Below are 25,148 nucleotides of genomic sequence, written 5' to 3'. Positions count from 1 at the left end.
CTTGCCCCGGTTGCCAGAAAACATAGATACACCTCTGTCTACATGGGAGAGAGATTGGACCCACATCTTTAAGACATTATGGTATCTGTGCATGTTTGAGATGGAAATATCACTATAAATGCATTTTTTTGGACAAATGATTACCCACTAATAATCCAAATGTTCTTTAATCCTAATTGCGTTATTTGGTCAATAGAAGTTGAGATGTATAAGCATTGTATCATACTTTCTTGTGCTGCCCAACTCGAGATTGCCAGTCAGAGTAAATTTCTCCACTGGAAAGACAATTAATCCATTTGCCAGAAACAGGGCCAGTTTTGACTTGAACAATAATGAGCAGACTTTTTTAATGATCTCTTACAATTCCATAAAGGGGTTATCCGGCATTAGGCTATACTGAGCTCTGTGAGGATTCTTTGGAGCCAGCGCTGGGAGGCAGGCAGTCGTGTGACTGCAGGTGTGCGACTTGCATACTCTCAGCCACATCTAATTGGCACGTCACAAATCATACACTTGCGGCAAGTGCTCACCGCTCCCGTCACCAGAGAATCCTCAAAATGTGCAGTGCGCACAATGTGAGGATTCACAAGTCTGCAGTCACATAGAGTGTTGCCATACACCCATTCAAGTCTAAAGGTGCGTGGAAAACATCAGAAATCACTCGGATGATATCCTAATGCAGTCTGATTTTCGCAGATTTACAGAATGGAGAAGATGGAGAAATTTTGTACTCCATTTTCTCCTCATTGTGTTCTCCAATTCTCTCCTCCCTGAGAATCAGATCACACTAAGTTGACACTCGGATCAAACTCTGATCAGAGTTTGATCAGTGTCATTTGCATACCTGGGCAACAAATTTTTTTGAAAGTTTTGCTTCCTTGTAAATTTGCGGTGATTATGATAAACCCATTTGAGCTAAGCAGCAATATCTAATTTCGGATGGTCTGTGTCACATAGAAATTTTGAGTTACATGAGATTAAGTTTTACTGATTATGAACCATTTAAATGTTACCTGCGGCATTAGTTCAACTGAATCAAGTGTTTTGCTTCTCATTTTCTTTTGTACTCAACGTCCGGTGCATCCCATACTAGTGTACAGAAATAGTCAGCTAGCATTGATTACAATGGCCTTGATAATGCTTTTCTATGATGGCAATGTTCGTCACTGACTGCACTAAGATTTTCAGGGAAGAATTCCAAATGTGAATGCACAAAATGAATTTTCAATTACATTTTGTACTCCATCGCTTTGTAAGCTTCAAGAAGGTTGTCAACCAATTTGATGTAGTTTGGTTCTTGATAGTTTCCAAGGAAATTGTAGGAAACCTCCTTGAATGATTTCCATGCAATTTTCTCAGGCCCCAGTAACTTTTTGAAGTGGTTTTCATTCATGATGTGTCAGATTTGTGGACCAACAAAAATGCCTCCCTTAATCTTGACATTGGTTATTCTTGGGAACATTTTCCTCAAATAATGAAAATGTTTTGCTTCCTTGTTCGCTTGTGAAAGTGTTCTCATATGTTTCTTTCATGTGTGCCGCATAGCCAACAGGTATAGAAGGATCAACATTACCACTGCGTAAAAAGCCAGCATTGAGGCTTAACACTGAGTAGTGATGGGCGAACCCCTGATGATCGGGATTGGCAGGTTCCCCCGAGTTTTTTTGTAAAGTTCGAGCTCGGGGCCGGAGATGACCCAAACTTGTGTCTGAACCTGAGCTTAGACTTTACAGATATGGGATGGGGTGGGGGGGCTGTAAAACAAAGAGTAAAATTAATAATAAACATAACCATACTTACCTGTCCAGCAACACGTCCCGCTGTCTCCCGACAGCATCTACTTCCGGGGCTGCTCATTAACTTCCGGGTTATTCACGAACACTGCTCGGCGCTCCTCAATTTTTGGCTGCCGTCGGCAGTGAATACCGCCGGAAGTTAATGAGTGGCTCCGAAAGCAGATGCGGGCGGGAGACAGCGGGATGGGAGGACGCGTCGCTGGACAGGTAAGTATAATTATAATGTTTATTATAATGTTTATTTTTAATTTTATTATTTTATAGGCCCCGGGCCCAAACTGTACCATGTTCGGGACCTTGTGACTGACTGAGTCAATAAAGGGACCCCACTGTTACAGTTCAAGTTCAACGTCGGTTCAGAAGCACAGGTTGTCAACCTGGTCAAATACTGTGTTAAGACATCTTGGGGGCTTCGAAAGAAAGAAACTTTTGTACCAGGTGACAGCAAATACCATCCTTGAAGTCTTGAAGTCAGTAATTCTGCATTCGCTTTTGACAAACGTAAGTCCCAGACCAAGTAATTCAGTTCTGGCTGTATTATAAGATGAGGTTCACCAAACATACATAGCTCAAAGTCTGAATCCGCATCGTTTCCCATCTCTGACCCATGGACTGCAGCATCTTTATCGGCTGCCTCCTTTATGCTCCATTTCTCTGGTTGCTTTGGTACAGGAAGAGTGTCATCATGTGGCACTGATCGCATAACTAAAGGCAGATTGGGATATTCAATGGATATCTTATTTTTAGAGAGAAACCAGAGATATTAGTTAGACAGAAGTAGTAGGTCATATGATCCTTCTGTCCCTGCCAGATCATTGGGGCAGCAAATGGCATTGACTTCCCAGAACCTCTCAGCCAACCTCTAACATCAACAGCACATCTTGCACAACAGATGTGAGGAGCCCAGGATTTGTCTTGATGACCAATCTTGCAAAGTACATCTCATAGGCTTTCATGATGAGAGCTGTCATGGTGCGTCTTTGAGGCTTAAGCGTGAACTCTCCACAAACATAACAGAAGGTATCGTGACTGTTCTGACACTGATGAAATATTTAGCTATATCAGATCGTACTGAAATGGTTTATAGCTGCTTAGATTTGAAATAATTTGTGTGCCTAGTCTGTAACAATTCCATTGAAGGTTTGCAATGTCAATGAAATGCAAGAAATTCATGCCTTTGCTTGCCTGTAAATTACACAACAGCACATATATTGTGGACAGTACTGAAAATATGAAAAAGAAAATCGCTCAAACAGAAGATTTCAGAAAAACAGGAAAATTTAAAAGTGATTTTCGTGATCAGTAGCTCAATTACATAAGATAAACCCAAAAGTGTACAGGAAACAAAATTTTCATTGTCCAGTGAATCGGTCAGATTCTTTTGGATGAAAGCATCTACTACAGCCATCTGACCATAGCTTGCAGGTAATCATACAAAGATCATTACTGATTAGGACCGCCCATCGGACTCCAAAGCCAGAAAGGGCAGAGGTTTAACCCTTTAGTGATGAAGACAATTCTGACCTTAATGGTTGCGAAAATATCTGAAATTTGAGTGCTTATATCCTGAAACTTTTTTCAAGTAAATTTATAAATCCTATTTTTATATGGCCCTATTCAATTTTGAAGTGATTCTGAGTGAGCTATATATATAGGAAAGCTTACAGAAGTGATACCAGTTTAAAAACTGCACCCCTTAAGTTATTTTAAATTGTTGTCAGGAAATGTGTTAACTCTCCAGGTGCTACATAGACATTAAGGCAAAGTAAAACAAAAAAAATATAAAAATTAGATTTTTTTCCTTCTAAAATATTGATTTAACCCCAAATTTTTCATTTTTACAAGAGGTAATTTGAGGAAATAGCATGCAAAATTAATTAAGCTATTTCTCCTGAATGTGCATCATATCAGATATGTAGTCAAACACTACTATTTGGCACATGGCAGGGCTCAAAAGTAAAGGGGCGCTACTTGATAATTGAAGCACAAGTTTGGCTGGAATAGATTCTGGCTGAATATCGGAAGATAATTAACTCAGCCAGATTCTGAGAGCGCTAGCCACAAGAAATTTTGATAGAGAAATTTTGAAAATAAAGTTAGTCGCATAATAGTCTCTTTTTCAGAAAAGAATTTGCCTTGCGTTCCATGGAATCTTTAAACAAAGATACTTCACCTGATGGGAAGATGGACTTCTCTCATAAACGAGCTTCAACAAGTCAATTATAGGCAGAGAATCTCATTCTGCTACCTCTTACGGGTCTAGTTTTTAGAATGCTTTAAACCTTGCCCTTTCTTAGACTAATGTTCTGTCCCAATAAAATAATAAAGCCTATACTCCCCTCCGGTGGCTGTGCAGTTCCAGCGGTGTTGGCACTCGCTCTCCCTGGTGCTTTGCTGCGGTGTTGTGATGCGTGACATTGGCACCCAATCAGCGCTGGCATCAGTGTCACTGCCTTTGGACAAACTGAACATGAAGAGGAAGCTCGGGACCAGCTGCAGCCCAGGCTTCCTCTTCATGTTCAGGTTATCCAAAGGTGGAGACAGTGACGCCAGTGCTGATCGGGCACCGGGCATCACGTGTCTTTCCACCGCATCACTGACTCGGGACCGCGAGTGCTACCACTGCTGGAACAGAGCCGGCATGGGAGGTAAGTATAGGTTTTATTGTTTTATCAGGGCTGAACATTTAGCTTAAGAAGGGGTTATCCGAGTAGTGGACAACCCCTTTAAGCCATTCTTTCTGCAGGCATTCTTTCAGAAATGGGTGGCCTGGAAAAGCTTTTTCTCTGTTTAAATGAAAGTAAAAGAGACGTTGCTTCTACAGTAGCTTTTGTTAGTAGCTTTTACAGATTGAACTATACGATGAAGATTCATCTTCAGAAGTAACAGCAGAGGTAGAACTTAATTCCACCTATGCTTGAGTATGTCCATGAGACCTTTTATGCTTTCTAAGGGTTCCCTTGAAATGTTTCTGAGAGTTGGTGTTTAAACCACTGGCAGAAACTGGCTGTTTATGAGTGCAACAATTGTGGTGTATCTGAGGTTAGGAAACTGGCAGATTCATCCTGTATATGATCCTCATCTAATGTCTGCTGTCAATATGAGCATTATCAATTTCTGGATTTTTTGTTCTCTTACATAGTAACATAGTAACATAGTAACATAGTTAGTAAGGCCGAAAAAAGACATTTGTCCATCCAGTTCAGCCTATATTCCATCATAATAAATCCCCAGATCTACGTCCTTCTACAGAACCTAATAATTGTATGATACAATATTGTTCTGCTCCAGGAAGACATCCAGGCCTCTCTTGAACCCCTCGACTGAGTTCGCCATCACCACCTCCTCAGGCAAGCAATTCCAGATTCTCATCGCCCTAACTGTAAAGAATCCTCTTCTATGTTGGTGGAAAAACTTTCTCTCCTCCAGACGCAAAGAAAGCCTCCTTGTGCCCATCACCTTCCTTGGTATAAACAGATCCTCAGCGAGATATTTGTATTGTCCCCTTATATACTTATACATGGTTGTTAGATCGCCGCTCAGTCGTCTTTTTTCTAGACTAAATAATCCTAATTTCGCTAATCTATCTGGGTATTGTAGTTCTCCCATCCCCTTTATTAATTTTGTTGCCCTCCTTTGTACTCTCTCTAGTTCCATTATATCCTTCCTGAGCACCGGTGCCCAAAACTGGACACAGTACTCCATGTGCGGTCTAACTAGGGATTTGCACAGAGGCAGTATAATGCTCTCATCATGTGTATCCAGACCTCTCTTAATGCACCCCATGATCCTGTTTGCCTTGGCAGCTGTTGCCTGGCACTGGCTGCTCCAGGTAAGTTTATCATTAACTAGGATCCCCAAGTCCTTCTCCCTGTCAGATTTACCCAGTGGTTTCCCGTTCAGTGTGTAATGGTGATATTGATTCCTTCTTCCCATGTGTATAACCTTACATTTATCATTGTTAAACCTCATCTGCCACCTTTCAGCCCAAGTTTCCAACTTATCCAGATCCATCTGTAGCAGAATACTATCTTCTCTTGTATTAACTGCTTTACATAGTTTTATATCATCTGCAAATATCGATATTTTACTGTGTAAACCTTCTACCAGATCATTAATGAATATGTTGAAGAGAACAGGTCCCAATACCGACCCCTGCGATACCCCACTGGTCACAGCGACCCAGTTAGAGACTATACCATTTATAACCACCCTCTGCTTTCTATCACTAAGCCAGTTACTAACCCATTTACACACATTTTCCCCCAGACCAAGCATTCTCATTTTGTGTACCAACCTCTTGTGTGGCACGGTATCAAACGCTTTGGAAAAATCGAGATATACCACGTCCAATGACTCACCGTGGTCCAGCCTATAGCTTACCTCTTCATAAAAACTGATTAGATTGGTTTGACAGGAGCGATTTCTCATAAACCCATGCTGATATGGAGTTAAACAGTTATTCTCATTGAGATAATCCAGAATAACATCCTTCAGAAACCCTTCAAATATTTTACCAACAATAGAGGTTAGACTTACTGGCCTATAATTTCCAGGTTCACTTTTAGAGCCCTTTTTGAATATTGGCACCACATTTGCTATGCGCCAGTCCTGCGGAACAGACCCTGTCGCTATAGAGTCCCTAAAAATAAGAAATAATGGTTTATCTATTACATTACTTAGTTCTCTTAGTACTCGTGGGTGTATGCCATCCGGACCCGGAGATTTATCTATTTTAATCTTATTTAGCCGGTTTCGCACCTCTTCTTGGGTTAGATTGGTGACCCTTAATATAGGGTTTTCATTGTTTCTTGGGATTTCACCTAGCATTTCATTTTCCACCGTGAATACCGTGGAGAAGAAGGTGTTTAATATGTTAGCTTTTTCCTCGTCATCTACAACCATACTTTCCTCACAATTTTTTAAGGGGCCTACATTTTCAGTTTTTATTCTTTTACTATTGATATAGTTGAAGAACAGTTTGGGATTAGTTTTACTCTCCTTAGCAATGTGCTTCTCTGTTTCCTTTTTGGCAGCTTTAATTAGTTTTTTAGATAAAGTATTTTTCTCCCTATAGTTTTTTAGAGCTTCAATGGTGCCATCCTGCTTTAGTAGTGCAAATGCTTTCTTTTTACTGTTAATTGCCTGTCTTACTTCTTTGTTTAGCCGCATTGGGTTTTTCCTATTTCTAGTCCTTTTATTCCCACAAGGTATAAACCGCTTACAGTGCCTATTTAGGATGTCCTTAAACATTTTCCATTTATTATCTGTATTTTTATTTCTGAGGATATTGTCCCAGTCTACCAGATTAAGGGCATCTCTAAGCTGGTCAAACTTTGCCTTCCTAAAGTTCAGTGTTTTTGTGACTCCCTGACAAGTCCCCCTAGTGAAAGACAGGTGAAACTGTACAATATTGTGGTCGCTATTTCCTAGATGCCCGACCACCTGCAGATTTGTTATTCTGTCAGGTCTATTAGATAGTATTAGGTCTAAAAGTGCTGCTCCTCTGGTTGGATTCTGCACCAATTGTGAAAGATAATTTTTCTTGGTTATTAGCAGAAACCTGTTGCCTTTATGGGTTTCACAGGTTTCTGTTTCCCAGTTAATATCCGGGTAGTTAAAGTCCCCCATAACCAGGACCTCATTATGGGTTGTAGCTTCATCTATTTGCTTTAGAAGTAGACTTTCCATGATTTCTGTTATATTTGAGGGTTTGTAACAGACCCCAATGAGAATTTTGTTACCATTTTTCCCTCCATGAATTTTGACCCATATGGACTCGACATCCTCATTCCCTTCGCTAATATCCTCCCTTAAAGTGGACTTTAGACAAGACTTTAGATAGAGACAAACCCCTCCTCCTCTCCGATTTTTACGATCCTTTCTAAACAGACTGTAACCCTGTAAGTTAACTGCCCAGTCATAGCTTTCATCTAACCATGTGTCGGTTATTCCCACTATGTCAAAGTTACCTGTAGATACTTCTGCTTCTAGTTCTTCCATCTTGTTTGTCAGGCTTCTGGCGTTTGCGAGCATGCAGTTTAGAGGATTTTGTTTTGTTCCAATCTCCTCGCTGTGGATTGTTTTAGAAATGTTCTTACCTCCCTTATGAGTATATTTTCCTGGGTCTTCTTTGCTTGAGTCTAATGTTTTTCTTCCCGTCCCCTCTTCTTCTAGTTTAATGCCCTCCTGATGAGTGTAGCGAGTCTTCTGGCGAATGTGTGTTTCCCAGGTTTGTTGAGGTGTAGTCCGTCTCTGGCGAGGAGTCCATCGTACAAGTAATTCACACCGTGGTCCAGGAATCCGAATCCTTGTTGTCTGCACCATCGTCTTAGCCAGTTGTTCGCATCAAGGATCTTGTTCCATCTCCTGGTGCCATGCCCATCTACTGGAAGGATAGAAGAAAAAACTACCTGTGCATCCAGTTCCTTTACTTTCTTCCCCAACTCTTCAAAGTCCTTGCAGATTGTCAGTAGGTCCTTCCTTGCCGTGTCATTGGTGCCAATATGTATCAGAAGAAATGGGTGGACATCCTTGGAGCTGAAGAGCTTTGGTATCCTATCGGTCACATCCTTAATCATCGCACCTGGAAGGCAGCATACTTCTCTTGCGGTTATGTCCGGTCTGCAGATGGCTGCTTCTGTGCCTCTCAGTAGTGAGTCTCCCACCACCACCACTCTTCGTTGCTTCTTGGCTGTACTTTTTGCTGTCACTTGTTGCTGTGTGCCCTTTTCTTTTTTGCTTGCTGGTATTGCTTCATCCTTAGGTGTGCCATCTTCATCCTCTACAAAGATTTGATATCGGTTCTTCAGTTGTGTGGTTAGTGATTTCACCATGGTCTTCTTGCTTCTTTTGGTCACATGCTTCCACTCATCTGCTTTTGGAGGTTCTCTGACACTTTTTTCACCTTCTGTGACCAGTAGAGATGCTTCTGTTCTGTCTAGGAAGTCTTCATTCTCTTTGATGAGTTTCAAAGTTGCTATTCTTTCTTCCAGACCCCGCACCTTTTCTTCTAAAAGGGCCACTAGTCTACACTTCTGACAGGTGAAATTGGATTCTTCTTCTGGTCGATCTGCAAACATGTAGCACATGCTGCAGCTCACCATGTAGGTTGTCACATCTGCCATGTTGCTCCTAGATCCTGCTGACTTGCCAGAACTGGACATCTAAAACTTAAAGAAAACTATAAGTAATAGGTCCCTTTGAAAGAGGGAAACCCCAGGCCACAAAAACTACTTTAAAGGGGTTTTCCTAGGACAATCCCTTCTTGTTCCAAATGTTTGGCCCTGATAAAATTAAAAAACTGGATAGTGAGGGGACAGGGTTTGAACTAGTCAGTCCCCACTACAACTAAAGACAATGCAGGAAGACAAATGAGGGAATTAGCTTGAGACGACATAAGAGAGCTCACAAGAGAGTAGGGAGCAGTGCTTGACATCATACTGAGTGGGTGGCTGTGGGGCCATATTACTGTGAGGGGTCTTGTGGGGCCATCATACTGAGTGGGGGGCTGATGACTATCATACTGAGCAATGGGTTGGCATTGGGGACAATCATACTGAGTGGGGGATGGCAGTGGGGCTATTATACTGTGTGGATATGAACTGTGGGGACATCATACGGAGTAAGGTGCTTTGTGGGCATCATACTGCGGGGCAATCATTTTCTGTAAGGGGCAGGGGGACCGTGATACTGTCTTGGGTGGGGAGCTGTGATTTTTCATACTGAGGAAGGTGATCATACTGAGTTGGGGCTGAGGGAGCATCATACTGAGGGGTTGTGGGAGCAGCATATTGAGGGGCCATCATACTATATGGTGGGGTGTGGGGGCAAAACTAATGTTGGGGTAGCATACTGAGTGACAGCTCTGGGGGGCATCATACTGACTGCGGTAATAGCAATAAATTTGGCACTCAGATTTTTGTAAGCATGAAATAGATTTACTGGCAATCCATGTAATAAAATATTTCGGTCATCTCAGCCCTTCATCAGAATTGATTGTCGTCTGGAGAAAAGCTTGAAGTCTGCAATATCAGTGTTCTGTCTCCGCCATCTAATATTGTTGCCCTGATTATTTGCTTGCATAATTGCAGTTTCCTCAGTATACAGTATTGATATATTCATGCCTTTATTCATCTGTGATGCTTTGGCTCCCTCTAGCGGCCAGAGTTATGTTGGCAGTTCATCTTGTTTTTGTATTATCCATATCTGATTCTCCTCCTCCTTTGCAATGCATTATGGTAGCTCAGCCTCCATTTCCCTCCATTTTTCCTTTCACTTTCTTCAGTTTGCCTTCAAGGAAAGACGCTTCACTTCATCCCCCTTGCGATTGCATTGCCGGTATGTCTTTATGCTTCATATAGATATTCCTGCTCTATATTAGCTTAGTTTAACCAGTTGTACTCCCAGTTTAGTCACTAGCTTTCTAAATGTTATGCATAATGTATATCATGTGTATTATGTATCTGTTCTATGCCATGCACTGATTCTATGTATATCATTGTTCACAGTTTCACCGCATCAATATACCACTACGTTTAATAAAGCACAGACTCAACCACAGTCTCCTTATTGGACCCCGGTATAGCGGTTTAGCTGACTGTATAGCTACGTATGAGCCTGCCTCAGCTAGTGAGGACAGAACAGTGAAACGGCAGCCATCCAACTAGTGGGATTCAAGTCACCGGCTACTCAGAGACTAAATACAGCTACAGCAATCTCTGCACAGCCAAGCACTTTCCCAAGACACCATGTCTCACAAATCGCATAGGACAAGATCTGTTACTTCCGTCTCCTCAAAGGCAACATCCATCAGCAGCGCTGTCGCCATTGCCCGCGCAAATGCTGAAGCTGCCAAAATACGAGCGAGCTTTGCTGATCAAGAGATGCAACTTAAATTAGAAAAAGCACGCATAGATGAAGAGAGAGCCGATCAAGAGAGAAGGTCGCGCTTAGAGAGAGCCGATCAAGAGAGAAGGTCGCGCTTATAGAGAGCCGATCAAAAGAGAAGGTCGCAGTTAGAGAAGGCACGTGTGGATGCCGACTTAGAAAGCCTAGCAGCAAAAAGGGAAGCTGCCGCAGCCCTCGCCGAAGCAGAATCGCTAGAAGCCGCGCAAAATCCCAAGCTGCATAGCCAAAGCAGTACGTCGAGTCTGGAGTTTCCACTGCAAGACTCACCACAACGCACATCTCAGTATGTTAATGACCTTCCTGATCCAAACTATAACCCTGAACCAGTACCAAAACCAGAATACGACACCTCCAGCGAAGTGAGCGAGAGTCGTCACGAGGCTCAGGACAGAAACAAACTCGAAAATGTGAGGCAAAACAACTCTGCTAATGACTACCTTGCCCCTCATCAGGTAACCAACGTGGATCACCCTGCTGACGCACCGTACATCAGGCCGAAGCAATACGACACCGGCTGGCGCCACCATGAGGACACTAACAGGTACGAACGCACCTCACATCACTATCAGGGCGACCCATCACCAGTATACTCTGCTGACAACCGGTTCATGACAGAATTTGCCAAGTTCTTCACACGACGTGAACTGGTTGCCAAGGGACTCATGAAATTCACTGACCGAGCTGAAGGTTACAGAGCTTGGAAAGCTTCCTTCCAAAATGTCATTAGAGACTTGGGGCTACAACACAGGGAAGAGATAGACCTGTTAGTCAAATACCTGGGAGAAGAGTCAGTCAAACACGCAGTAAGGATCAGAGACATTAATATAAACCGCCCTGAGACTGGCCTCAAAGAGATCTGGAAAAGGCTGGATGAGTGTTACGGCTCAGCAGAAGTAATAGAAAGAGCCTTGTTCAAAAGAATCGATGACTTTCCTAAAATATCTAACAAAGGTCTCCAGAAACGTAGAGAGCTAAGCGACTTGCTAAAGGAAGTCCAAGTTGCCAAATACGAGGACGACCTACAGGGACTTGCATTTCTCGACACAGCCAGAGGTGTTAACCCTATAGTCCAGAAGTTGCCCTACAATCTACAGGAGAGGTGGCTCACACATGGTTCCACGTACAAATACAAACACAGCGTTCCATTCCCTCCCTTCTCCGTTTTTGTTGACTTCATACACCAACAAGCAAGAATTAGAAACGATCCCAGCTTTGACTTTGCAATACCATATGCCACACCGTCACCACCTGCAAATCCACGCAGAACATCTGTGGAAGTACACAAGACTTATGTTTCTTCTCCAGGTTCTAATTACAGGTCTGCTGGCTGCTCCCAATCAGAGACAAAGGTGCAGGACCCTGACAAGCAGTGCCCACTTCATCAGAAGCCTCATCCTCTCCTGAAATGCAGAGCCTTCAGAGGAAAATCTATGCCAGATCGCAGAAGCTTCCTGAAAGAAAACGGTATCTGCTACAAGTGCTGCTCGTCCACAGCTCATCTCGCCAAGGATTGCAAGGTCAGTGTAAAATGCACAGAATGTGGCACCACAGATCATAACACCGCTCTACACCCTGGCCCAGCTCCATGGAGTACACAAAACATGCCAGCTGACAGTGAGCATGGCGGGGAGGAAAGGAACACTGATACAGCTACGCCAGAGATCACTTCACAATGCACCGAGGTCTGCAAAGGGACAATAGACAGTAGGTCCTGTTCAAAAATATGCCTCGTCAAAGTATACCCGAAGGGCCATAGAGACCAAGCTGTAAGACTGTATGCTATCTTAGATGACCAAAGTAATCGATCCTTGGCTAGATCAACGTTCTTTGACCTATTCAACATCAAAGGGCCAAGCACTCCCTACTCCTTAAAGACGTGTGCAGGTACTGTGACAACAGCAGGCAGGAAATCTACTGACTACCAGATCGAGTCTTTAGACGGACAATTCTGCCTACCACTACCTACGATCATCGAATGTAACCAGATCCCAGACAACAGATCTGAAATCCCTACGCCAGATGTAGCAATCCATCACGCTCACTTAAAACAAATAGCACACCTCATACCGGAACTCGACCATCAGGCCCAGATAATTCTGCTGTTGGGGAGAGATATCCTACAGGTTCATAAAGTGAGACGTCATATCAACGGACTCCACAATGCTCCCTATGCCCAAAGGCTAGACCTAGGATGGGTCATAATTGTCAACGTATGCTTGGGACGCATGCACGCCCCATCTTCTGTGACAAGCATGCTGACAAATACATTGGAGAAAGGACGTCCATCTCTGTTTCAACCTTGTAACAATGAGTTCCATGTCAGGGAACTGCCACACAGCATCCAACTACCTGATCATTTAATAGACTTTACTCACGACAGCAGTATAGTGTCGGGAAGCTATGAGGATCAGTTAGGGGGCACAGTCTTCCAGAGAACTAAGCAGGACAACCAAGTGGCAATGTCGGTAGAGGACAAGTTGTTCTTAGAGGTAATGGACAAGGGACTCGTTAAAGATGAGACCAACAGCTGGGTCGCACCTCTTCCCTTCAAAACCCACAGACCACGTCTACCGAACAACAGAAATCAGGCATTACAACGTTTCTCCTCTCTCATTCGTAATCTGCAAAAGAAACCAGAGATGAAAGATCACTTTTTCTCCTTCATGTCAAAGATTTTTGAAAACCGTCATGCAGAACTAGCTCCCACTCTCAAAGACTCTGAAGAATGCTGGTTCCTACCCATGTTCGGAGTATACCACCCTAAGAAACCAGGCCAGATCAGAGTCGTGTTTGATTCCAGTGCTAAATTTAATGATGTCTCCCTGAATGACGTTCTGCTGACAGGACCAGACCTCAATAACAAACTACTGGGTGTACTTATGCGCTTCCGTAAGGATTCCATTGCCTTCATCGCTGACATCCAGCAAATGTTCCATTGTTTCCTTGTGAGAGAGAGAGACAGGAACTTCCTAAGATTCTTCTGGTACAGAGACAATGATCCTACTAAAGAAGTCACAGAGTATCGCATGAGAGTGCACATCTTTGGCAACAGTCCTTCACCTGCAGTCGCCATTTACGGACTCAAAAGGTCAGCTCAGGAAGGAGAACCAGAATACGGAGCAGATGTCAGACAATTCATAGAAAAGGACTTTTATGTCGACGACTGTCTAAAAGCCATGCCTTCAAATGAGACTGCCATCAGTCTTCTCAGGAGAGCTCAGGACATGCTTGCCTGCTCGAACCTTAGGCTTCATAAAATAGCCTCAAACAGCCAAGAACTCATGGAAGCGTTCCCTTCTCAAGACCTATGTAATGGTCTCAGAGACCTGGACCTGGGGTCAGACCCCGCACCAATGCAACGCAGCCTCGGGCTTCTCTGGAATCTACAATCAGACACTTTCACCTTTCAGGTCAGCCAGGAAGAAAGGCCTTTCACACGTAGAGGCGTCCTGTCTGCCATCAACAGTCTGTACGACCCCTTGGGTTTCGCAGCTCCTGTTACTATACAAGGCAAGGCCCTACTAAGAGACTTAACTAGGGAAACATCTGACTGGGATGCACCTCTGCCACCTGATAAGAGGATCCAGTGGGAAGAGTGGAAGAACTCGTTAGCGGCACTCTCCAACTTGCATATGCCAAGACCATACACCCCTGTGCCATCTACTGAGATACAGAGCCAAAGACTGTACGTATTTGCAGATGCTTCTGTCAAAGCAATCGCCGCTGTTGCCTACCTCAAAACTGTAGACTCCAAATGTCAGTGCCACATTGGTTTCGTCATGGGAAAGGCCAAACTCGCACCACAACCAGAGCACACTATACCCAGGTTAGAGCTTTGTGCCGCAGTCTTAGCCGTTGAGTTAGCGGAGTTCATCGCATCCGAAATGGATATCGACCTGACACAAGCCAAGTTCTACTCAGACAGCAAAGTAGTCCTGGGATATATCCACAACGAAACCAGGCGATTCTACGTTTATGTCAATAACAGAGTGCTACAAATCAGGAGATCAGTTCACCCACAGCAGTGGCATTACATACCCACAAACCAGAATCCCGCAGATCATGCAACTAGAGCAGTTGACGCAAGTCGACTAGGAAGCACAACGTGGCTCTCTGGACCAAAACTATTGTACATTGAGGAATGTTTTCCAGACACCTTCGAACTTGTAGGAGAGGACTCAGATGCTGAAATCCGCCCTCAGGTGTCTACACTACATACAATGACCTCTGTTATCCAGCTTGGATCTTGCAGGTTCGACAGATTCTCAAGTTGTAAGTCACTTACTCGAGCCATTACCTGCCTGACTCATATAGCTCGCTCATTCAGGACCACCAGAACTCATGACATGGAAAAATGTAAAGGAGCTGCGAGGCTTACCCACGAAAGCCTAATCACCTTCATGGCTAAAGCTGCAGCTATAATCAATGCAAGACCCCTGGTTCCAGTTCCTAACGACCCTGAGGAGCTCTTATTATTGACTCCAGCTACTCTACTTACCCAGAAAACAGGACTGTCCAGTGCCCCTCCAGGAGGATTCGACGCTAAGGACCTCTACAAGCGCCAATGGAGACAGGTACAAAGTCTTGCAAATACTTTATGGGACAGGTGGCGCAAACTATATTTGTCTACCCTGCAGCCACGTATGAAGTGGCAATCTACTAAACCTAATCTGAACATAGGTGACCTTGTTCTTGTGAAAGACTGTCAGATTCACCGGAACCAGTGGCCACTTGGTCTAGTTACCGCAACGTTCCCGAGCAAGGACGGCAATGTCCGCAAAGTTGAGCTAAGGATGACCAAAGGGAATGAACCTAAGACATTTTCCAGACCGGTATCTGAACTGGTCCTATTGTTGCCTTCGGAAGAAAGGAGTAGTGACATCCGTTGATGCCAGACGGGGAGTGTTCTGTCTCCGCCATCTAATATTGTTGCCCTGATTATTTGCTTGCATAATTGCAGTTTCCTCAGTATACAGTATTGATATATTCATGCCTTTATTCATCTGTGATGCTTTGGCTCCCTCTAGCGGCCAGAGTTATGTTGGCAGTTCATCTTGTTTTTGTATTATCCATGTCTGATTCTCCTCCTCCTTTGCAATGCATTATGGTAGCTCAGCCTCCATTTCCCTCCATTTTTCCTTTCACTTTCTTCAGTTTGCCTTCAAGGAAAGACGCTTCACTTCATCCCCCTTGCGATTGCATTGCCGGTATGTCTTTATGCTTCATATAGATATTCCTGCTCTATATTAGCTTAGTTTAACCAGTTGTACTCACAGTTTAGTCACTAGCTTTCTAAATGTTATGCATAATGTATATCATGTGTATTATGTATCTGTTCTATGCCATGCACTGATTCTATGTATATCATTGTTCACAGTTTCACCGCATCAATATACCACTACGTTTAATAAAGCACAGACTCAACCACAGTCTCCTTATTGGACCCCGGTATAGCGGTTTAGCTGACTGTATAGCTACGTATGAGCCTGCCTCAGCTAGTGAGGACAGAACAATCAGTACTGTGTCAGTATGCGATCTATGTCACTGTGGTATGGCGCCTGCAGAGACAAACATTATATTATATAGATTTTCTAATCTATTTCACGCTTACAAAAATGTTTATTGCTATTCCAGAATTACGGGTTGGAACCCTAAGGGCAGCACGGTGGCTCAGTGGTTAGCACTGCAGCCTTGCAGCACTGGAGTCCTGGGTTCTAATCCCACCAAGGATAACATCTGTAAGGAGTTTGTATGTTCTCCCCGTGTTTGCGTGGGTTTCCTTCGGGTTCTCCAGTTTCCTCCCTCATTCCAAAGACATACTGATAGGGAATTTAGATTGTGAGCCCAATTGGGGACAGCGATGATAAGGTGTGCAAACTGTAAAGCGCTACATAAAAATAAAGAGATTATTATTATTATTATTATTATTATTATTATTATTACTTGGGCACCTTATTTGCTCACCAGGAGTGCCATATATCTCTCCTATACATACTGACTGCGGGCCATCATACTGAGTATTTTAACAGCGTGTTTTTAAAGGCATTGTAATAAAATTAAGGTTTTTTTTTACGTCCACTCAATAACCTGATTTTGGATGTCTGTTGCTGGAACTTTTTTGTTTGATGACAGGTGTGATACTGTGTGTGTGAGTTGGACCAGTTTTGAGAGCATCCATACTCTAATGACTATGATGGGGTTTCTTGGGTAAGAACACTAAGGGCTTGCAATATGGGGCATACTTACTGTGTATGTGCTGCAATACATGACCTTCTTCCTTTTTTATAAAAGTTGGCAGATATGATCCCGCCTATTATGCCAAATATTTGTTTGTTTGTTTTTTTTTGGGGGGGGGAGTGGGTAGCAATTCAATCTATTGATGTGGGGCCAAATGAATTTTATGTACATCTCTGCAGTGATTTACAAATGCTATGAATAGTACATGATGTGATGTACAGTTTGTATGGGAAGACCATAACAATTTCTTGAAAATTTTACAACTATTAACACTGATTTGGATGCAATGTGCTGTAAGTAGTAACTGTTGTAACCTATTTATGTTGATAGAGTTTGAGCACTTTGGATGGGTTTTCACCCCTTACATCCAATTTCAAGTTACCTGGAGAAATATTGATACTCCTGCAACATCAAGTGTTAGCCAATCGTATCAAAGTGATGGTGCAAAAGGCAAAGAACCTGGGCAAACTAACTCGCATTCCTGGAGCCCCTGGTAAGATTCCACTTCTCAGTTGTTTCACCAAGTTGAAAGAAAATGAAGAATAAAAAAGGATATTATTGTGTATTTGTATATTTTTAACAAATCTCCACTTCTAGACCACTTTGTCAGCATTCGGTTGATTCAGGAAAGCCAAGTGATGGATATCAAAGAGACCCGGACAGCTTCAGGCTCCAGTCCAGTGTGGAATGCCCCTTTCCTATTTGATGCACCTCTTGAATTTGTGCAGAGTCCACACCTACAACTAGAATTTTTAGTCATGCAAGTGAGTTATTAGGAACATGAAATGTTGTGCTTTATTTATTCATTTTTATATTTCTATAAAAATATAACTTCTCCATACTTTACTTTCCATTGTGTTTAGGAATGGATAGATAGCATATTATTATCATCATTACTATTTTTTAATGGTCAATTTAATTTGAATAACTTATCTTCCTTTGATGAAGCTAGTATACTAAATAGAAAAATTGTAAATCACTTTATATACAGATAATTTATTCTTATTTGTGTGCCTTAATGTGCAAGGCACTAAGTCTCCCTCCAGTGTAACTTTCAGGCCACTGCCTGTTGTTAGGTCTAATCCATCAGAATTGGCAAAATGAGAGATGCTAAAGCATGAAAAAATGCACTCCTATGCAGCCAGTCCCCATCCACTTTTTCTGCTCTGTGGGTTAACACTGTACATGGCTTACTGGTACAAATCCAATAATTTGGGGATCTAATATTAGCTAAGGTTTTGGTCAGAAGCATTAAAAGGGTTTTCCACAAAATTTTTAACCAGAAGGATGTTATAGAATAAAAATAACCTATACCCACCATTCAGAGGAGCACCACTCCTTTGTCAAAGCTGTGTCCTCCACCGAAGTGCCGTCATCAACGTCAAAGTGGAGGGTGAAGAGGCTGCAACACATGACAGCTGTAGCCTTCTCATTTTGTCTGAGTCAAAATTCTTGATTCGGATGGAGTAAGAAAGCTGCAGCTTCTCAGCGCCAATTCTTGACTTGGACGTAATGAGAAGACTGAAACTGTGCCCACTGATTTACCAAAGCCTTAACATGACACCCCATGCTGGATATCAATACTGACAGTCCAGAGGGGCACACAGCTGCAAGAATGGAAGACTGGCGCATTTCATTAAAGGCAATACAGTATTCTTTATTTACACTCTCTGGGCCAAATCATTTTTTTGTAAGAATGTCATTAAATACCTCTTTTAAGCTGTGATATAAACATCATATTTGTTTTACTTGTATTAACAAAGCAAATATATTATTGATGGATGTTTAACAGCCTAAATGCGCAATTTGCCGCAAAAAAACTGTTTATCACTGGCACCATATTTGTTATGAATTTTATACACTTTTCTGATATTATGTACATCTAAGTAAGATTAATTTCCAGGGACCAGAGTATTGGCTTGTCAAGCAGATCTTTAACAATAAGTAATTTACTGTCAATACGTAATTTACTGCTTTACTGGGTTTTGTAGGATTAGTTACACATTTTCTGTGCCTTTCAGTGGTAATATTGACAGCTCCTTGTTGTCTGCCTTCCTAGACAAGTGGGTGTGGTAATACTGACAGCCCCTTGTGGTCATGTGATTGCTGATGTGCTGAGACTAATAGGCAAATGGGTGGCAAAGGCAAGGGGCTATCTTCAAGAAAGGGGCTAGTTTAGCTGTGTAAACATAGAAAAGTGCCAGCCCTCTGTGATCTTGTGTCTGTGAGGCACTTAGGAGATGTACAGTATATGTGAGCAGTCATCAGCAGCGCAGGAAAATAGAAAGGTGCTGGGTCATAAAATGTAAAGAGATGCTGGTATGTTGGCGCTCTATAAATAAAATTATTTTTGTAGCTTTTCTGTGAGTGATGTAAGAATAAGCAGGGTGGGGAGCTGTAAGTATTCAAAGTGATACTATTGCAATTTTTAATAGCTATGAGGCACATGGGAATACATAACAATGGATATTGGAGAGTTTTTTTTCCTTGGATAAGTCTATTAAAGGGAACCTGTCAGCAGGATTGTGCACAGTAACCCACAGACAGTGTGAGGTCGGTGCTGTTATACTGATTACTATGATACCTTGGTTCATGAAATCCATCTTGTGGTTGTTTTAACATATTTCTTTTGGTTTTGAGTTAATTATATGCTCGTGCCCCTTGGCGGCCTGTGGGGGGGTCTTCATGTGGTGCTCTGATTAGGTATTCATAATGCATACTGCTGACAGGTCACTGATCCCTCACTGAGCTGCCCGCTAGTTTACATAATGAATACCTGTACATACTGAAGAAACACAAACCCTTTTGCAGGCAGGTGCCGGCCATGGCACATGCGCTGCAGCATAATCTCATGTTTGCTGTCCTAAGAATAACTGTGCTTTACGTTATTCAGATAGTACAAAAAAAATCAATTTTAAAATGGCGCCCGCCACGCCTGCGTAGTAGCAGCTATTGGTGTCTATAGAGGTGATCCGATAGCTGCTATTGCTATTTCCTCCTCCAAGGTGCCTGTGCAGTAGCAGCTTGGCTATCTCTGAGAGCTGCTACTGCGCAGGTGCGGGCGGTGCCATCTTGGAGGAGGAAATTTTATTTTTCTCCACCAGCAAGTATGTACAGATATTCATTATGCAAAAAAGGGTGCAGGTCAGTGAGGGATCAGTGACCTGTCAGCAGTCTGTATTATGACTAGCTAGTCAGAGCACCACATATAGACCCCCCTCCAGGCCACCCTGAAGCACAGGCATATCATTAACTTAAAACTGAAAATAAGTTGTATGTCATCAACCAAGGTATCACTTTAGTGAGTATAACCGTGCCAAACTGACAGTGTCTATAGGTTACTGTGCACAATCCTGCTGACAGGTTCCCAGGTTCTACTATTTTAGCCTAGAGATATTGGCCTCTATAGATATCTTTACCTATAATAAATAGTGATTTCTGTGCTTACTTCCCAGGGCAGAATATGCAATCGTGCTCGTATTCTTGGGCGTGTGGTAATTGGTGCTGGTACCTCAGAAGATGGCATCTCTCACTGGCAGGAGATGTGTAACAAAGCACCAGTGGAGTGTTCCCATTGGCACACACTACAGACAGATGTGTTTTAACATGTATTATGGCCACACTATGACATCTGGAATCAACTAACAGATCGATTTATGTGCAACGTTGTGAAGAAAGTGAAGTCGGTGAATTATATAGAAGTTTCAGTATATAAAACAACCACAAAAATCATGCTTTTATATATCGCATTTTATATATCGCATGTTCCACCAAGAGGTTTTTTTAACCCCTTCAACAGAAGGTTGTGAGCTTTTGTCCACCACACCTTTCTGAAAATTGCAATAACAAGCGATCAAAATGCTGTATCTACCCAAAAAGTATAAATAAAAAACATCTGTTCTGCACACAAAACCCCCATGAGTTTATAAGAATGAAAAAAGGTAAAATTCCATAATGTTCATCTTAAAGCACCACTCCCGTGTTTGTTTGTTTTTTATGACAATCCTGGAGTGGTGCTACTCAACTAAGTTCCCTGCCCCTGTCTTATAGTAAGCAGCAATCATCTTCATCTGTTCTCAATACCGCTCCTGTCAGTATTCAGCCGTTTGTGCCCTGTGATTGCTCCAATGTTTTCTGGGTGAGCTGGAAGTCAATTCTCAATGTAAGGGCCCCTTTCCACTTGCGAGGAAAACGGACGAGTGCAATCCGATAAAAAATCGGATTGCACTCGGACCAATGTTATTCAATAGGTGACATTCCATTTGCGATTTTTTTTCTCAGCCGAAATTGGACTGAGAAAAAATATCGCAGCATGCTGTGTATTGCTGCGATTCTCGGACGAGACTCGCCAATGCAAGTCAATGGGTGCAAGAAAAAAAACGCACAGCACACGCACCATGCGAGTGCTGTCCGATTATTACGCACCGGTGTCCTTTGAAAAGCCGGCAATTCAGCGCAGTGTACAGTAAAATCACACTGACAGCTTAGATTAGAGTAGATATAAACACATAGAATAGGTATATATACATATATACATTGTAAGCATAACGCCCAAGCCCATAACCCCTACTGGGGAGTGGGCAACACCTCATATAACAGTTATATCATATCAGGAACACAGATACTAAACTGTGATCCAAGAAGTGCCACTTAAATACATTTTTTTAAAACCAAATGCTTTTATTTAACACTTAAAATACAAAACACACATATATAGGCATAAACAAGGTGCCTCAAAAACAACCCATATTGCGGTCAGCAAAAATCAGGATACTAGAGCCAGGTAAGTACACTGTAAGTGTGAGAAATTGCCATATAGCAAGTCTGTAAACCTCTGAAAGACAGCCTCTATGAATACCTTAAAGCCGTCAATAGATAGAGGCCGTATGGGCCAAAACCACACTATGTCTCGTACTACTGGAGGCTAGGGCAATAATAACCGCTATATTTGCAACACCTCTAATCTATGCCGTACGGCTATAATATACTAAGCGGTGCGTCCCGTCCCCCATACATATTACCTGCTCCTTGCCTTCTCCTAAAGTGCTCTGCGCAGTGGCGTGCTGTGTCCGCAAATCCCGACGCGCGTTTCACGTGATGCTTCTTCCTTCTAAGGTGACATTAAGCCAGATTAATAATGGAGAGGCGTCAATTATGACACCTATCCATTATTAATCCAATAGTCAGAAATGGTTAAAAAAAATACAAACACATTGTTACAAAGTCTTTTAATGAAATAAAAACACAGGTTGTTGGAATATTTTATTATCCTGGTAATCCACCTGAAGACCCTCGCTCTGTAACAAAGGAAAAATAAAAAAACAATATCTCATACCTTCCGATGATCTATCACGTCCCACAATGTAAATCCATCTGAAGGGGTTAAAAAATTTTACAGGCAGGAGCTCTGCTATAATGCAGCTGTGCTCCTGCCTGTAAAACCCCAGCGAATGAATGTAAAGTAGGTCAATGACCTGTAGTTACCTTCATTCGCGGTGATGCGCCCTCTGCTGGATGTCCTTCGAGCGTGGGAAAAAATCAGAAAAGTTCCCAGGCTCGAGTTCATATGAGGACAACCATCAGAGGGCGCATCACTCACTTTGAATACAAATGAAAAGTTATTTTTCTCAGGTACTAGTAATAGGTACAATGCTAGTATGGTTCCTACAATGGCTAAGTCCACTATGTCATACAGTAGTTTAGCTCCTTTAAAATGCATCTTGGGGATAAAAGAATCCGTTTAATATACATTTTTCTGATATCCTAAAGGAAAACTGAGGATTTTGCTATGTTCATGCGGTTTAGATACGCAATGAATTTCCAGGTTACATTTTACCAGCACTTTGGGTGAGAGTTTACAAAATCTTCAGCGTAAACTGAGTGGTGCTGCAGATTACTGCCCAAGCCACTAAATTTATCTTGTGTAAGGCTATGTGCACACGTTGCGGATTAGGCTTAGGAATTTCTCTCCTGGCAGAAAACACATCTGCGGTTCCGCAGCGTTTTTTCTGCGTTTTTGCTGCAGTTTTCTTGTGGATTTGCTGCGGTTTTTACCCCTGTGGTTTTCTATAATGGAATGGGTACAAAAACGCTGCAGATTCACAAAAAAGAAGTGACATGCTACTTCTATTAAATCGCAGTGTTTCCGCAGCGGATTTTCCGCAAAGTGTGCACAACATTTTTTTTTCTCAGTGATTTACATTGTACTGTAAATCAATTGCGGATCTGCAGCGTTTCTGCACCTCAAAAATCGCTGCGGATCCGCAGAGAATCCGCAATGTGTGCACATACCCTTCCTCCAGCAAAATCGACATTAGTGCAGATTTTACCACTATCAATTTTGTCATCTGGTTTCTGCAGATTTTATACTGCCGCACATTTGCATTGGAAATGTCACATGTGGACGTAACTTGACACAGCCATAAAGTTAAATACATAATTCCAGCTGTCTGCAGGCTGATCTCACTGAAAACATATGGTAGCTATTCTGCTCCTAAAGTCAATAGTATAAATCTAAGTACATAGTGCATCATATGCAGAAGACTTCTCTGCCCCTATTTTTAGGAAGCTTGAACAATCCAGGAGAGTAGTCAAGTGTTACTCTAAGGGGTGTTGGACCTACATATCCTATAAATTACTTTACAGTACATATTGGGCACATATGTGTGATATCTATGAAAATATTGTAATTTAAATGTAATAATGTACTGTACTTATTTATTCAGATTATATACAGAGTTGTTTTCATAAGATCGTGTAATTAACATTCATGAACTTGGTGATTCCAATATCATACTCATTAGTTATTGCATGTCTTGTCGTATAACCTTTGGAATGATAAAGTCAGAAGACTCATTAACAGTTGTATGAATAAATGTAACTAGAAAAATGCATGTAAAAAGCATTCACATATGGATTTTATGTCCATTTCACTGTGACCTGTCCATCACTCCCAATGCAAGGTGCTTCACAGACAATCTATTAAATTTGATATTTTCCATTAAGCTTTTGTTTCCCTCTTTTTTGCTACACAACATAAACAATAAAGCAGTTAATTAATTTGGCTTCAAATTAATGAACACATCTTTATTTCCTATTTTTGTCGTGAGTAGTGTTGAGCATTCCGATACTGCAAATATCGGGTATCGGCCGATATTCGCTGTATCGGAATTCCGATACCGAGTTCCGACACTTTTGCGATATCGGATACCGGAATCGGGAGTTCCTATAGTGCAATTATGCACTATAATGGAGTGTGGGCGGAGACTGCGTGGGTGTGTGTGTGGGCGGGGTCTGTGCGTGACGTGGCGAGTCTGTGTGTGCCTGCCAGGGCTCTATGCGGGCTGCCGGGGGTCTATATGGGTCTGCCAGGGCTGTATGCGGACCTGCCGGGGCTGTATGCGGGCCTGCCGGGGTTGTATGCGGGCCTGCCGGGGTTGTATGCGGGCCTGCCGGGGCTGTATGCGGGCCTGCCGGGGCTGTATGCGGGCCTGGCAGGGCTGTATGCGGGCCTGCCGGGTCTCTGTGCGGCGTTTCTGTGCGGCGTGCAGGGTCTCTGTGTGGCGTGCCGGGTCTCTGCGCGTGTGTGCAGGCATCCCATCGGACGATGCCTGCTACACTGACAGTGATTGACACATTAGCTAATGATGGGACAGTAGTAGTCCCATCATCCGGCTAATGTGTTGAATGAAAAAAAAAAACACATACATACTCCATACAGTACATACATATAGACATACAGTACATTAAACATAGAGTTCATACTCAAGTCACCATTATTTGTCACTTTGATCCCCGAAGCCAGTGCCAACCTGTAAAAAATATTAAAATAACAAACAACCAATATACTCCCTGTCCACAGAAAACCACGAGTGTCCCACGACGATCTCCCGTGGAGAACAGCAGCAACAGCTGTTGCGACCGCTCTCCAGGAGCTCCAGAAACACAAATATTGGCCCCTGGCTGTCAGCTTTGCCCCTCTGGCACAGAAAATTGTGCGGGAGCCCACGCCGTTTTTTTCCGATATTTTTTTTTTAATTAACCGCTCTTTAAGGCCTCTTTCATACTTGCGTCGGTACGGGTCCGGCGCTATGCGTCGGGCCGATGTACCGACGCACGTTGTGAAATTTGTGCACGACGTGGGCAGCGGATGCAATTTTTCAAAGCATCCGCTGCCCATTCTGAAGTCCGGGGAGGAGGGGGCGG

The 25,148-nt window shown here is 42.7% G+C and overlaps 1 protein-coding gene across 2 annotated transcripts in view; it reads left to right on the top strand.

Annotated features, from left to right (window-relative positions):
* The window catches only part of LOC138676432 (synaptotagmin-4-like), a 156,932-nt gene extending 132,987 nt beyond the window's left edge, over positions 1 to 23,945 (top strand). The window contains exons 3-5 of one of the 2 annotated variants that reach the window (XM_069765722.1): positions 17,274 to 17,436; positions 17,541 to 17,707; positions 20,399 to 23,945. In XM_069765722.1, coding sequence (XP_069621823.1) covers positions 17,274 to 17,436; positions 17,541 to 17,707; positions 20,399 to 20,548 — 480 coding nt within the window. In that variant the 3' untranslated portion in view covers positions 20,549 to 23,945. The remainder of the gene's footprint in view (positions 1 to 17,273; positions 17,437 to 17,540; positions 17,708 to 20,398) is intronic. The other variant, XM_069765723.1, reaches the window with a different exon arrangement.
* Positions 23,946 to 25,148: the final 1,203 nt, after the last annotated feature.

This window comes from Ranitomeya imitator, chromosome 4 (assembly GCF_032444005.1).
Source record: "Ranitomeya imitator isolate aRanImi1 chromosome 4, aRanImi1.pri, whole genome shotgun sequence".
NCBI classification, from domain to species: domain Eukaryota; kingdom Metazoa; phylum Chordata; class Amphibia; order Anura; family Dendrobatidae; genus Ranitomeya; species Ranitomeya imitator.
The sequence above is the reverse complement of the archived record's forward strand: the minus strand, read 5'-3'. Positions and strand labels throughout refer to the sequence as shown.